We start from the raw sequence: 16194 nt of genomic DNA, 5'->3' as shown, positions 1-16194 counted from the left end.
CCATTCAGTAGTTTCTGAGAAGTTAAAAAAAGCACGAGCTTCACTCTGATTGGCTGTAAACACTCCAAAACAGGAAGAGTTGGCAGCCATCTTGGGACTCGGTAACTGAGTCACAAGAAAAAGGTCAAAAAAAAGATTTAAAAAAACAAGAAAAGGGGGCAGGGTAGAAACACCCTGACCATCCTAGGCCTGCACAGGGGGTCCCCCAGGGCAGAATCCCGCGCTTCATTTTAATGAGCCCCCGTGTGGGCCAAGTCACCCGCAGCCCTGGGGACCATCACCTCCTTGGGGCGATGCTAATTATATGCGGGGGCATTCAGCCTACCTGCAGCCCCAGGGACTGCCACCTCCCTGGGGCTTCTTTAATTGGATGCGGGGGCGGCTCCCAGGCCACCCCCATGCCCCGGATTTGCCACCTCACCGGGGCTTAAATAAATGTATAAAGGTGTGGGGGAGCTCCTGCTCCCCCACACTGCCCGAGGCACTACCACTTCCCCGGGGCACTAATTATTCAAAATCGGGGGTCCGCTACGGACCCCCGGTCCCGGGGACCACCACCTACCTGAGGCTTTACAAATAGAGGGAGGGGGGCAGCGCGGTCCCCCTCCTGGAGCTCTTGATGGCCCTGGGGACCGCAACCCCCTAGGGCTGGCTCCTGCAATGTCCCAGGATGCCCACCCCTGGGACATTGCTGTTTGCTATGGCAGGGCGGGAGCACGGCTCTCGCCCAGTCATAGCAAACTCTGATTTGCTTCATTGAAACAAGAGCAGGAAATTCTGCTCTCGCCTCAACGAAGCAAAGCAGGCCACCCTCCTCTTTAATTAAAAAAAAAGAATGGCCGGGCCCTGGGGGATGGGGTCCCCGGGGCCAAAATTGGCCTGGGGAGGAGGGGCCCCCTTCCTAAATTTTTTTTTTAAAATAATGGCCAAGCCACAGCAGCTGGGGTCCCTGGGGCCAATAGTTGCCCAGGGAAGGGGGGCCACTCTGTCCCCCTTCTCTATAAATATTTAATAAAAAAAGAGGCCATGGCCCAGGGGATGGGGTCCCCAGGGCTGAAATCGGCCTCGGGAGGGGTGGCGCGCAACCCCCTTCCCATTTTTTTTTTTAAATAGATAAGGGATCAGTCCCTGGGGGATGGGGTCGCCAGGGCCACAACAATAGTAAAAGAAGGGGTTCCACACAGCCCCTTCTAAAAAAAAAATAACATAAAAAAGCCGGCATCACCCCAGAGGCCCCGCCCCCTCCCTGCACCACTCTGCAAACACGCCCCCTGGCACGTTCTAAGTTGGGAGATTAAGTCCACATGGATACTGAGGGTCCCTGGGGGCCAACTAGCTGACCAGGTACCTCCAGTAAGCGCCACATAGCTAGTTTGCAAAGAGGGGATCCGAGGCCATGCCCCTTTTTGCACCACTCTGCACACGCGCCTCTTGGGACACGGCAGGTGGGGCGATGAGGTCCTCTTGTGTCCTGAGGACCACAGGACATAAGTGGACTTTATCCCCCAAGCAGCAGTGCGCCAGGAGCCGCGTTTGCATAGTGGTGTAAAAAGGGGGCATGGCCTCGGACCACTCTCAGCAATCCAGATGTGTGGCGCTTACTGGAGGTACCTGGTGGGCTAGTTGGCCCCCAGGGACCCTCAGGAATGAAAGGGAATTAATACCCCAACTTAGAACACGCCAGGAGGTGCATTTGCAGAGGGTGAGGTAAGGGGTCGTGGCCTTTGTCTACCTCTCAGCAATCCCATTGTGTGGGGCTTACTGGAGGTAAGACGTAGGCTAGATGGCCCCTAAAGGACCCCCAGCAGCAAAGGGGACTTCAATCCCCATCCAAGAGCGAGCCAGGGAGCGCGTTAACCGCGTTTGCAGAATGGTGGGCAAAGGGGGCGTAGCCTGCTATGACAATTTAGCAATCCTGCTGTGTGGGACTTACTGGAGGTAATAGGAGGGGTAGGTGTCCCCCAAGGTTGTCATTGGGGGCAAACTACCCCTCTTGTTACCTGCAGTAAGTCCCACACTGTGGGATTGCTAAGACGTCTAAGGAGGACATGCCCCGCTTTCTCCACAACTCTGCAAACACGCCTCCTGGCAGACTATGGGATGGCGGATGAAGTCCAATTTACTCCTGAGGGACTTTGGGGGCCAAGAAGCCCTCTTGATACCGCCTCTAAGTCCTATCCAGAGGAAATCCTGAGTGCTGGTCGGAGGCCCAGAACCCTTTCTCCATCACTCTGCTAACGTGACTACTACTTAAGGAAGCATCTTTCTGCACCACTGACTTACAGTTAGTTTTAATTCTCTTGCCCTATTTTGTACTTGGGCCTTACAGAGGAGGTCATGCCAATCACAGGGGTACCCCAACGCATATTGTTCTCTAGTGTATGTAGGTGTTTTCACTGTATTCTAAGTGTCTTTTAGCATAACACTGGCTCTAGGCCTGGTTAGTCAGAGTCAGTTACCACCAGCACCCATCAGCAAAAAGTTGGGGGCACCGGATGACTTTGCAACAAGGCCTTTTTCTGCTCCTCTGTTGGTTCTTTGTGCACATCTCTTGCTTCTTTCCGCACCTTTCTTCATCTTTCTGGACTTCTGTTCCCTCTTTCTGCTTTTCTCTTGCTTCTTTCTGCTCCTTTCTTCCTCTTTCTGTACATGTCCTACCTCTGTAGGCATGGTTAGAAATTAGCATTTAAAAAAACCTTTGAAATTCACATAAAAAACACAGGTTTCAGGGACGTTATCGTTAGTTGGACATTTCACTCATACAAAACCAGAGAAATTAATCTGTTATAGTTAGTTCAGCTAACTATAACTCGCACCCCCGCAATGCACTGCTGATGACATTCATGACATGGTCAGTGACATCACTGATGACATCATCCATCATCCACGTGAATATTTGATGCACCTCCTCATACCTTAATATAACCTTTGATACACCCACTCTAAAATACAGACTACCATTTTCAAAAACATAGACACACTAATACCAGTTACTACATACCCACTCACTGATTCCTATGTCTACACACACATCCACTCATTCACCAATAGTCACTCATACATGCAGTCAACCATCAATATGGCACTAATATGTACACTCATATACCTATACAGACACTCACACACTGCCACTCATCCATAGAGTTACTCACATACCTAGGCAGTCATGCAAAGAATCAATCACACTCCCATTTATCTACCTACACAGTTATACACACACCACCTGACTTATTCAAACATATACTAACACATACTTACACTCTTATACAATAACTAATACAAGAACACACTCATCCATGGAGCCACACTCACAATCACTCACTCTTACATACTCACTCTTACATATAGTCATTTATATACTCCAATACTCACATATACTCCCTTTCACATATGTAGTTCCTCACACATGTACCACTGAGACATCTAAACACTCATCAACACACCCGTACATACACTCACCCACCCATACTGCCCTTCACAGATGTACTCTTGAACCCATACACCCAGTGAATCACCCACTCACACATATGTGCACAAAGTCACACACGCCCCACCCACCCACACAGACACTCAGGCACCCATACAGATGCTCAGACAACCAATCAATAACCCATATAGACACTCATGTAGCTACTCACCAACCCATGCAACCGCTTACACACCAACTGACAGACTGATACAGACATTTACACAGTTGAGTCAGTAACCTATGCATTCAGTAAAACACGTTTATTCACTTACTTATACAGTCACGCACCTACTAAATCATCTGTTCAGACACTTATACACCCACTCATTCTTCAATACACCTTGGCATATATATATATATATATATATATATATATATATATATATATATATATCTCCAAACGAAGGTTGATATATTACCTACTGGCGGTCGCCAGTAGGTAGTTATAGTTAGGACCCTGTTTCCATAGGAAAACCGCAACATTCTATTTTGAATAACTTTGGCGCCGGTCGACGAATCCTCGCGAAATTTTCAAAACTAATGGGGCGCTACGCTCCGCTCCTACCCTGAAAGTCTCGGGGGGATTCGTCAAGCGGGGGATGAGATAAAAGGGGGGTCCCAAAACGCGTTTTTCGCATGCATTTTTCCATAGGACCTTTAGACACAGCTACAGCCCGAACGGCTGAACAGAGTTCCTTGAAATTTGGCAGAGAGGTAGTCTACAGGTCAAGGAAGTGCCTTTTGTAGGTTTGGTGTAAATCTGTTCAGTAGATTCTGAGAAAATAGCCTTTAAATCAATATATATATCTGAGCCAGCTTACGGTGCGCTTACGGTGCGCTTACCGTACGCGTACGGTGACGTGCGCGAGCGCGATTCTGATTGGCTGTTGGATCTTAGTAAACATTCGAATCGGTCGAAACCAGGAAGTGGCGGCCGCCATTTTCTCTCTCGCACTCTGAGAGGGGGTTAAAAAACAAAGAGCAAAAACATGTAAAGGGGCTGTTTAGACAGCTCCTAAGCACCTAGCCATGTTGAGGGAGTCCCCAAAGTTCCCCTAAAGCCAAAAACGGAATTTTCATTTTTTCGATAATTTCGCCGATTACGCTTACCGTACGCGTACGTTAAAAATTTCCCCCCCAAAAAAAATACATGGCCCATTTAGCGTAACGTGGGCACGCGGTGCGCGTAGCGCACCGCGTGCCCACCGTGCGTGCACGGCACTAACTGCGTAAAGTGGGCGCGCACGCCACGAATGGCGTAAAGTAACTTAGCATTTAAAAAAACGTACAAATTCACTGAAAAAACCATAGGTTTCACACACGTTATAGTTAGGAATTAGCATTTAAAAAACCTTGCAAATTCACTGAAAAAACCATAGGTTTCACACATGTTATAGTTAGCGGAAATTTTACTGATAAAAAACCAATTAAATTCCCCCGTTATAGTTAGTGCAGGCAACTATAACTCACGCGACCGCAATCCTCTGCTGATGCTAATACTGTATTTAGACACTTATTTGCCCATGTCTTCTTCCATCAATTTTTAGCTATACATATATTACAAATATTTTTTTTTCATAAAGACACATATGTCATCAGCAGAGGATTATATATACATAGTGTCCTGGGCGACTTGGGAGTCCCGCCAGACATCCTGGCTATTCTGATTAAATTACATCAGGATAATTTTGCGCGGGTCAGGTGCGGCCGGATGGGGGGCTTAACTGAAAGATTCCCCGTTGACAGGGGGGTGAGGAAGGGATGTGTGCTTGCACCCACCCTGTTCTGCCTCTTTGTCAACGGGGTAATCGCCCATTTGTCCAGGCTAGAAGACATTGACGCTCCTAAATTGAATGGCAGCAGGGTGCCTGCCATAATGTTTGCAGATGACACCCTGCTGCTCTCCATATCCCCCATGGGAATTCAACGGATAGTGGACGGGTTCCTGGAGTTTTGTACTGAGAGAGGTCTTGAAATCAATGCCTCCAAGACAAAATTTATGATCCTGAACCCTACCCCCTCCACACGTCCCAACCCTCTGCTAGGTACGGTGCGACTGGAGAGGGTTACCACATTCGAATATTTAGGGGTAACCCTGAATGAGAAAATGACATGGGGGACACATACGATCAAGGCAAATTTGAAACTATCGCAGAAGGCGGGGGGTATTCTAAGAATGGCGGGCAAATCTATTTATCGCCCACTGGGCCCTATGATACAGATCTACAAATCCCAAGCACGGGGCTCAGTTGTATATGGGGCGGAACTTTGGGGCCATGTTTCTGTAAAAACTTTAACAACCACAGAAAATAAATTTTTTAGGCAGCTAGTGGCCCTCCCCTCGAGTACCCCACTGCTTCCCCTCAGATTGGATCTAGGTCTAAGGCCAATTGCTAAGGAGTTAGGTTTAAAGCCCCTAGCCTTTTGGCGACGAATATGGAGCAGCCAGGATCTTGGTGATTATAGAAGTGAGCTCCGAGAGTTCTTGGCTTTACCAAATACCAGTAACATCCCCTGGCTAAAATACATAAGGAGCATATGCGAAAGCTTAGGTCTCCCGGAACTATGGACCGACCCTGCTAATTCAAGTAGGAGGACCTCTCGAAAGGCACTTTCTCAACTCTATTATCAGTTGAAGTTGACTACTGATATAGGTAATACACGGGTGGGATCATTGACTCACACATTTATACAACTGAAAGACTCCTATCAAATGGAAAGTGTATTAGATGGCATGGGTCCTGTGCTGGCAAGAAAATTATATCTACAGTGGAGATATGGCTCTCTACCTCTGAGGGCCTTCACTAGCTCTTGGTCCCTGCCCCCAATAGTAGAGCAGTGTCCAGCCTGCACACATTCTCATGAGAGTGACCTACATGTGGTCCTTTTCTGTAAAGCCTACCAAAGAGCGAGGAGGTACTGGCTCATACCTATTCTTAAAAATATGGGCTTCAGGAAATATCTGCCCGCGTTTAGAATCCTTAAAACTGATTTGTCACCTCCGATTGTTTTTGCTGTAGCAAAGTATTTAATGGCTATGTGGCATGTTCGATCTCGCATTTTAAAAGAGGGGGGCATTGTATAAAGTTATAAGACATTGGTTTATCTTTTTTATGACTTTTAATGTTTGAATTATGCAATTTTTGAAAGTTACTGTGTAACAGAATTTGTTTAAAACATTGTAAACTCTAAATTTTAAAACAATTTCATGTATTTGATGGTCTAAATGACCGAGAATAAAGATTCTTGAATTGAAATATATACATAGATATATATATATATATAGAGAGATAAATATACATATATATATATATATATTCATATATATATATAACAGTTAAGGAGGGATAGTGTTGAATCTATCTATACTACCAAGTAAATGAAATTATATATCTAAAAGCCATGCAAGTTGTATATGCCCTAAGGTGCAGCGGTCTCAAAATGTATATAGGCAGTACTATTTTACCAGTTCATCCCTGTATCTTACAACATATCAGAGCCATAAACAACAGGGGCCAGACATATCCGGTGGCCAGACATTTAGATCAGGTGCCACAGAGATTGAGGGTAGGAAATAGAAAAAGGTGCCTGAGGCAGTTGGAGTCAAGGGACATTTTACATTTCAACTGCAAGATCCCCAATGGCCTTAATACCGAGGAAGATCTGCATGTCCATTTGTAAAGTGACAATATTGTTTAGTGGCCATCATGTGATTAATTGATTTTGTTATGTACTCATGGTTACTGCTCCGGTTTTGCCCATTAGAATGTAAATAATTGTGTATGTGTACTTTAGCACACTCCATTGAGTAATATTTTATCGTATTTGCACAGTTTCAATTTTTTGCACAGCACTTTAAATTTTGAAGTGACCAAACTTTGTTGAAACACAGAATGGACAATGGGCACTGGCCCTAGATTGTGGCTATAGCCAAGAGTGAGGTAAAAGCAATATAATTGGCATTAAAAATCAAGTTGTATTGAACTATGGCACTCAGTGAGCCTGGCACCGAGATTGGGGTTTTGGAGCATAAGGTGGCAATGGGCACTGGCCCTTGATTCAAATAATGATGTATTATAGAAACATTTTAGATACATTGCAATTTGTAATGTATTTGCAAGCATTTTCTGCCGTTTTTGTATGTCATGTACTAAATGTGAGTATAGCACTTTAACAACAATGCTCTTTGCACAAAGTACAGGTCACTTTATCTCTGAGATTGCACATGTCACTTTAATTGGCACTTAGTGGGCTTGGGCCGAGATTGGGGTTTTGGTATATAAGACAGCAATGGGCACTGGCCCTTGATTCAAATAATGATGAATTATAGAGATTTTAGATGCATTGAAATTTTAATGTATTTAAAAATATTTTCTGCTGTTTACTTATATGCAATCAATATGAGTATAGCGCTTTAATAACAATGCCCTTTTGCACAAGGTACAGGTCATTTTATCTCAGAATTGAGATTGCACATGTCACTAATTGAAAAATGGTGCACTGTCACTTTAATGTTTTTGAAACTTTATTGATGGTATAAAAAGCACAAAAAAATGGCAGCAACCTTGCATTTGACAAAGACCGCTTCTGCAGTTGAAACGCGTTACCTAGTTGTTTGTGGTCACTAATAAAACTCTTCAAACCGAGCCCGAGCGTGAATAACAGTTAAGGAGCGATAATGGTGAATCTATCTATACTTCTAATTAAATGATATATGTAAAAGCCATGCAAGTGAGTACACTATAGCATTTGTTCACCAATATTCCAAATTCCAAATTGACTTACAGTATCATCTTCTTCAAAATCTCCATCAGGATCCTCGGGTTTCAGCGGTCTACTGGACCCTGTTTGAACAGAAAACAAGTAAAGAGTCATACTTAAACCATGCCTAATCCACATTTCGGATAATGTATATTCAAATGTGCAATGCAAGCCTTATATCTTATCTGTACTTTCATCATGAAAGGTTAAAAATATCAAATGAAACATGATTACGTTAAATATATATCAATAAAATCGATCGTTTCCTTGAATTTCGATTGTTACATTATCAGCTAACCACTTGTTTCATGCGGAAGTACTACTGCTGAAGATAACATCACTGCCATGGAAACAGTTTATTGAAGATAAAATCATGTTCTTACATAGTAGGATGATCTCCTGAGTACTGGCAACATAACTAAATAAATAAATAAATCATGTGAAATAAAAATATTAAGTTGAATAACCATTAAAAATGAAATATGTAATCAATACTTCAATACCTAAGGGTAAGTAAAGGTACCATTGAAAAAATATAGAGGCTAACACCACCTAACACCAGAATCTCATGCAAAATTAATTAATTAATCATGTAGGTAAGAAAATGTATTTTCAAATAAGGTTAAAGAGATATTCATTCTCTCTACATCTAATGAAAATTCTTTTAGCAGAGAGAAATGGGACATTTCTGGCAAAAACCAATCCACAGTCACAAACCCAACTTGTCCAGTATAAGGAAAGACATTTTTATCTGTCATAATACATAAAAGTTTGCATGTGTCATCTGGCTACTATAAACCTCAAATTAAGGTAGGGTGTCAAACATGAACTAGTAATTTAGTGAATGCCATCAGGTATAAAATAAGCCTTGCAGCATGTGCACGATACTGCAACTAACCATGGGGCATATCAGCAAGGCAAGGCGATAGAATTATCGCCGCTTTTGCGGGCGTTTTCGTCCGAAAAGCGGCGATAATTTTATCACCTAATTAGCAAGCTCACGCTAACGCGTAAGAAAGTTGCGTTAGCGTAGGAATTCCTAACGCCCAGCTTTGCATCTCTAATGAGATACAAAGTGGGCGTTCCTGACCTGACAAGACAGGAAAAATGTCGCTAAGCGACATTTCTCCTATCATCAAGCCCCACTCTATGAAGCATAGCGGCAAGAAAAGTAGCGATAACCCCTGTTATCGCTACTTTCCTTATGCCTGCTTCAGGACTGACTTAGCCATGATATCCTATGGAAGGTGGATATCATGGCTAAGTTTGTGAGTCCCTATCATCAAGCTAACGCCACATTGCGTGAGATTATCGCTGGGTTTCCAGCGATAATCTCACGTTAGGCAGTTAGCGTGAGGAATTTTATCGCTTTTGAGATAAGCGTTGCTAATAGCACGCTATCTCAGCAATAAAAATCCACACTAGCCGGCGATAATTATCCTAGCGCTAAGTGCGCTTAGCGGTAATTATCACCGGTTGTTGCTGATATGCCCCCATGATTTTTAAAAGACACAGCTGAAGTCAAATATTGCTGCATGCATCTAAGAAAGAATGAAATCCGGAAGCATATACACAGGTATTTAGAGTTCTTTGAAAACCAAGGGCCGCTTTCCCAATTTTAGAAGGCTTACTATTTTAGCCCTGTTCATCCAACAATGTGTTTTCCAACATCACTTTTATTTTGAGGAACCTAGTACGAGGCATGTTCATAACTGCTGTGTTTCTGCTCGAAATTAAATGAAGAAAAACTGCATGTTTACGCAGGGCAATATTGTCTTTGAAACAATGTCAGGGTCGGACTAGGTCAGAAAATAGGACCGTAAACAATAAGAAAAGTGGCCCCCATATGAAATCAAACCACTAAAAAAGGGGCTCATATGTCCAAATCAGGGCAGTATTGAACTTGTAAAGGCAGGATGGATATGAGCTTGCTGCCTGCAATCTTTGTGGGATTATATGGCAAATCAACAGTAAAGCAAGCGGCACCCCAACCCGAAAAAGAGGCCCACAAACAGCGAGGAAATGGCCCACACAATGCCACGTCAGACTAGCCCCATGGACATTACCAGGGCTGTCTTTAGCACTGGTGGCGGCCAGTGCGACAATGGTTTTTTGGCGCCCCCCCAGTGACCACCTCCGCAATTAATTCCCGCACTACCACCCTTTAACAGTCTCCATAACCACTCTCTCTCAAAATGCAATTAATTAGTTTATGGGCTCACTCATAAAGGTGAAGGGAGTCAGTGCACTTTACATTGCACGCACATTACAGAGACAATCGATTATATGTGTGTAAATCAATATAGGAAACGTTACATAAGACGAGGACTGCAAGGGGTAGGATTTATATGTCATCCATACTGGTAGGCAGTATAGTTTAGGGGGACTTGGTCTGGAGAAGCACAAACTCAGAATTTAAAATGTAACACCATGGTTAGGGGTTCTATAAACAATCAGAAATGATTTCTACCCAGACAAACCCTTGGTGAAACATTAGGACAATGAAAGTCTGAGGAAACAATCAATAGGGTCTAATCTATACTTGAAGGCTGCATTTCAGTTCTTTGACAGTTAATAGCTCACTGTTAGGAGTTTAACTTATAAACTGCAAGTAACAATAGGAAGTCTGTCGAAAGCAGTAACCCACTTACCTATTTATGCTATATTCACTTTGTGATTTGCATGGTCGCATTTTTCGCAGCAGGCATATTAACCTTCTGCACTACCTTATAATGAATCAAAACTTCCACAAGTCAAAATTCCACTAGACAAAACTACGGTCTCTCTCCGGGAAGAACATTAATCACCGGAGTTCACTTGACATTTTTATTGTTTGCTGAAAATTGTTGGAGGTCAGGAACACGGCAGCGGGTGCTTTAAAAAACAATGAAAACTAGCAAACAGGCGCCCCCATGGGAAGTCAGCACCCAGTGCGGTGGCACCGGTCGCACCACCCTAGACATTACCAGATTGCTTGCCCTTAGGTACAAACATTTTTCCGAAGTCGGTAGGAGACAAGCTCAAGAAATTTGACTAGAGTGCAGTTTCCCAAATTAACACATGAGGGCAACACGGAACTATGAAAAGGTTTACCTTATACGTTAATGAATGCATTCCATATCATACTTTAGAACTCTGTGCCAATGCCACAAGAAATGCGTGTGTGAGATTTGCCCCTGCGCATTACTAGAGCTGAGATTTTTCAAACCTGTCTCTCGGAAGGATCATGGGCACATTGACTGCGAGTGGTCCTGCGTACCCTTCTTAAATCTACAAATTGCCACCAATAACTACCGTCCAGATTATGACAGAAATCTTGTTATGCTGTATTCTCAGACACGGCTGGGAAATAAGGGTTATTATATGTGGCAAGCTTTAACAGTCATTTTAGGTCTCGCCTTTCTGTTGGAGACTTATTATGGGCTTATCAAGAGCATACAGGAGCTTGCAGCCCACCCATTGAATTACTTTCCTGTCACACTCATTTGCCTACTTTTTGTTTGTGTCCCCACTTGTCAATCTTGTGTTTGCTCCTCCTAAGTGTAGCATATTAATGTTTTGCGCACTAGGACCTTTGTGGTTCTCAGTGGACTCTGAGCAGGAATATGCGGGGAGGTGTTAGGGTGTGGTTATTGGGAAGTATGATGTAATGTGCAGTGTGTAAGTGTATTCTGAAGGATAAAGTAATGCTTGACCGCAGCTCCTGTGTGGCATAATTAAACTTGCATTAGACACAGTATAATAAAGACTGCTACGAAATGTGCAAAAAGGTTTATGATAAAAACATGCTCCTGGGCTGGGGAAAACGCTACAACTGGTGACGAGTAGGGATACGCGCCCGAGAAGACAAGACTGCTTTCCCTGAGAGTTTTCCATCGATATGGCAAACTGCTTGTGCATGCCACGTATGCCCAGAATTGATCCAAAGCAATCTGCGACCGACACATGTGGAGTAAAAGCCCTGCTCCAGCCTGTATTCGGCAGCAGAAGAAATCGAAAGCCCTACAGAGGAACATATTCAAAATGCATGCCAAATCTGCAGAAGATGAGCTGGTCGACAGACATGCTGCACCGCACCCCATATACAGAGCAACTAATCAGACGAAGCAAGAAATAATGATCATGTCAGCAAGGTACGAGAAACAGAGAACTTACTCACTGTCATAGGTGATTAAAGTATACTGCATTGCATGTTTCGAAGGTAACTTCTACTTGCAAGAGTTGTCTGAACTAGTCTGCATCGCGGTTGCCTGAACGGTATGTGCCAACACAATGGCTGCAGAAGGGAGCGCGAAATACAATGCATGCATTTTCCTGAAGCTACCACCCCCTTTCGATACTTCTAAGATGCAGGACATTGGTGTCAGGTGGGCTGTGTGGAATGAAGCATTTGATGACTTCATAGATGTACTAGATGAAGAAGATGAAAAGAAGATCATGAAATATTTGAAAAACCTTGCTGGCGATGGAGTGAAAGAATTGATAAAGAAAATCTCTCAGACTGATGTACAATCATACCAAAATGTAAAAGAAGCATTGGAGGCCAAGTTCAATCCAATGCCAAATGTCAACTATGTAAGGAGTATCTTCAGCCAAGCATGACAACAGGTTGGCGAAACAATGGACACGTTTGTTGAAAGACTTAATGTCCTCATTAAACACTGCAAATTCGGTGACTTCATTGGCGAAGATGCCATGTGCCTCAGAGTCATTGATGGCTACCTTTCAGATTTGTTCAGAAGGTGAATGCTGAGAGAAACACACAGTCTAGAGAAAATGCTGATGGCTGTGAGAGCAGAAGAACAAGCGGACCGACAAGCTGCTGACATGGAAGCAGGAACGGCACACAATGAATTGGCATTCACCATGAAAAGCAACCACAAGCATAAACAAGTTAAATGTAAGTCGTTGTCTTTAAAGAAAACAAAGTTATGTATCCAATGTGGATTTTCATTTCCTCATGAAGGTAAATGTCCAGCCATAGTACAAGTCTGTAAAGGTTGTGGGCACGAGAACCATTACATAACTGTGTTCCGAGCTAAAGGAAAATCAAGTGAATCATGACGGCAAGGAAAGATGAACGCATGGCTGTTCCAGAAGCATTCTCGCCACACCCCTAAAACCAAAAAGCAAACTCAGCTGCGACAAGTAGAAACCAGGCAAATTAATCATTGTCAAGCTCATTGTACAAAGGTTCTTCAACCTCACTATCGAGTACCAGCAAAGAAGATAGGTGAGTGTTTATGATATCTATCAACGGACATTGTGCACATGTAGGGTAAGCCGCCTGTAAAAAAGATCACAGTTGAAACAAAGCTCACTAATCAAAGCAACAAACTTCATTTAGACACTGTCGCAAAATCACATTGAAAGTGAACGATCATCCAATATCTTTCATCATAGACAATATTGTGTCAATTGATAACATGTCAGTGGAAAAGTTCAACAGCCGATCCCCTGTGCCTCGCCTCACCCAGTCAGGCAAGAAGGTATATACCTGGTCTGCTTCTGAGCCATTGGAAAGTCAAGAGTCATTCACAGCGACAATGAGATACAAAAGGGCATTGGTGCAAGCCACTATTCATGTTCTGCAAGAAACCTCATTGAGTGTCTGTTTGCCCAATTTTGCCACTGCTGCTGACATGGGTTTGATAGCCCTCAACTACAACCTCTGTGCTCAGTCTGAGATCACAAGCCGACTACTGTCGTTGTTCCTTGGCCTGGGAAAACTCTAAAAAACTGAAAGCGTAGCTTCATATCAATTAAGACATTTGCCCTGTTGTTCCACTGCATAAACAAAGGCTATTTATTTTAAACTGGACCCATATGTTTAGTGCCTGAGCTCTGGTCTGGCTGTTATTGATTATTCTACCGACCCAGAGTTGTCGCCTAACAGACAACAACCATCAAGGACAGTATGCGCAGTTGTACGGAGACCTTGTAAAAAATGTTCTAGGAGATGACAATGTGCCTACCAAGAAATGGATAGGTAAGCAAAACTATTTCTAAGCGCACTATCATATGCTGGTGCACAAGCAAAACGTATGCTAAGGGTGACTGTTTACAAAATGTCAACTTTAAATGTGAGTATGTAAAATTTAAGTGTTTATGCATAGGGCCTAACAACTACACAACAGGAACTGAAGGCTTGCCACATTTACAACTGTTTGGCCCCCAAGGTAACGTAGCACCAAGTGACAATGTCTGACCTTCCTGACCATGCTTGGTAGAGGGTTGTAGTTGATGTTTTTTGGACATTTAGGAAATGGACACTATCTCATGGTATTCCTAGACAACTATTCGCTTTTTCCTTTAGTGGAAGACTTATCTTCGATGACATCCTTGCAATGTGGGCATCCCCTAAATCCTCAAATCTGATAATGGCCTGCCCTTCAACAGCAAAGAGATCAACGAATTTCTTGTCCGACTCAACGTCAAACACCCAAAAAGTACTCACCCTGGCCACAAGCCAATGGTGTTGTTGAACAATTCATGTGCACCCTCAAGAGTGTCAGTCAACGAGCATCCATGGAGAGAATCAATCTAAATCAAGCCATGTGCCAGGCTTTCTGGGTCTATTAATCAAGTCCTCGCTCCACAACTGTTGAGAGTCCAGCCACCTTTCTATTTGGGAGAGGCATCAGAAAAAAACTGCCTCAATGGACCACAAATCAATCAGTGGATACTGACAAGGTTCGAGACACCGACACGAATTGGAAAAGAAAAATGAAAATGTATGCAGATCAGCGTCGTCATGCCCAGAAGGCAGTCTTTGACAAAGGAAACTGGGTATTGGTTACGCAGGGATGAAGACGGAAAATTTACACTCCTTTAGTGGCTGATCCTTTACAGGTCATGGTGTACGAAGGACATATGCAGACAGCACATCGTCCTGGACAATCGACCACCCGGATGCAGCACATTTTAAACACCTACTGCGACACTCGAGTCCTGAAACCACATGTAGGGTGACCCCAGCAGCAGGTCCGACTCAAACGCCTTAACGTATACCGTTCCCCGATCAGGGTGGACCTCGATCATCTCGGATCAACCGAGCCAGCAGACTAGTGTGAGCGCCTCGTCGACTAATCAAAAAAATGAGATTTTAGTGATGTCTACCACTTTTTTTTAAACAAAGGGAGCTATGAAGCATATTGATGTTATGCGCACTAGGACACTCATGGTTCTGGGCATACTCTGCCCAAGAAATACATAATATGCGGGGAGGTGTTAGGATTTAGTTAATGGGAAGTATGTTGTAAAGCACAGTGTGTGAGTGTATGCTGAAGAATAAAGTGATGCTTGAGCGCAACTCTTGTGTGACTTAATTCATCTGCATGCTCCTTGGCTGGGGAAGAAGCTACACCAAGGAGCATGTCTTCTTCATCATCTCTTTTATTTGGCTGGCTTCTCTGCATCCACTGCTGCTTCTCAAGCACTACTTTTTTTCTTTTGGGAAAAGCACTCCACAGGAGTGCAAATAATTCCAGCTTTCTACCTTGTGTACTTCTCTCCCCCTATATTCTGTGTTGCACTCTCGCCATGTACTTCCTTCTCCACCACGCTTTTTCACCTGTGTGCTTCTCTCTGCCCGCTCCATGTTCCTTTCTTTCCCTCGTTTATTCTGCCCTTACTCTGCCCACAGCTCTAAATTGATCTGTCTTTGTGCTATTTTCTTTCTCCCCACCGGCACCCTTCATGTTGATTCTCCCCACCTGCACAACCCTTGTTGCTTCTGCCCTATCTATATTGCTACCCCCAGGATCTGCATGTTTTTTTTCTTTGATGTTACAGATCCAACTTCGATAGGTGACTAGAAAGCAAAAAACGACTGTGTCGTTCTGTAGGCGTGTTCCCACATAATCACTCCATAAGCTGCCTCAAATGCTTTTTTTAAATAATCTTTTGTCATCCCAAAAGTGAGACCTACTGGCTTTGCCAATACTTGTTTAATTTGTTTTGCT

At 43.6% G+C, this 16194-nt stretch overlaps 1 protein-coding gene across 2 annotated transcripts in view; it reads right to left on the bottom strand.

Moving 5' to 3' along the window:
- Window positions 1–16194, bottom strand: part of AHNAK2 (AHNAK nucleoprotein 2) — a 407486-nt gene that overhangs the window by 204757 nt on the left and 186535 nt on the right. For both annotated transcript variants that reach the window (XM_085626234.1, XM_085626235.1), the window contains exon 2: window positions 8255–8313. In XM_085626234.1, coding sequence (XP_085482360.1) covers window positions 8255–8313 — 59 coding nt within the window. The remainder of the gene's footprint in view (window positions 1–8254; window positions 8314–16194) is intronic.

Source organism: Triturus cristatus, chromosome 9 (assembly GCF_964204655.1).
Source record: "Triturus cristatus chromosome 9, aTriCri1.1, whole genome shotgun sequence".
Classification (NCBI taxonomy): Eukaryota; Metazoa; Chordata; class Amphibia; order Caudata; family Salamandridae; genus Triturus; species Triturus cristatus.
The sequence above is the reverse complement of the archived record's forward strand: the minus strand, read 5'-3'. Positions and strand labels throughout refer to the sequence as shown.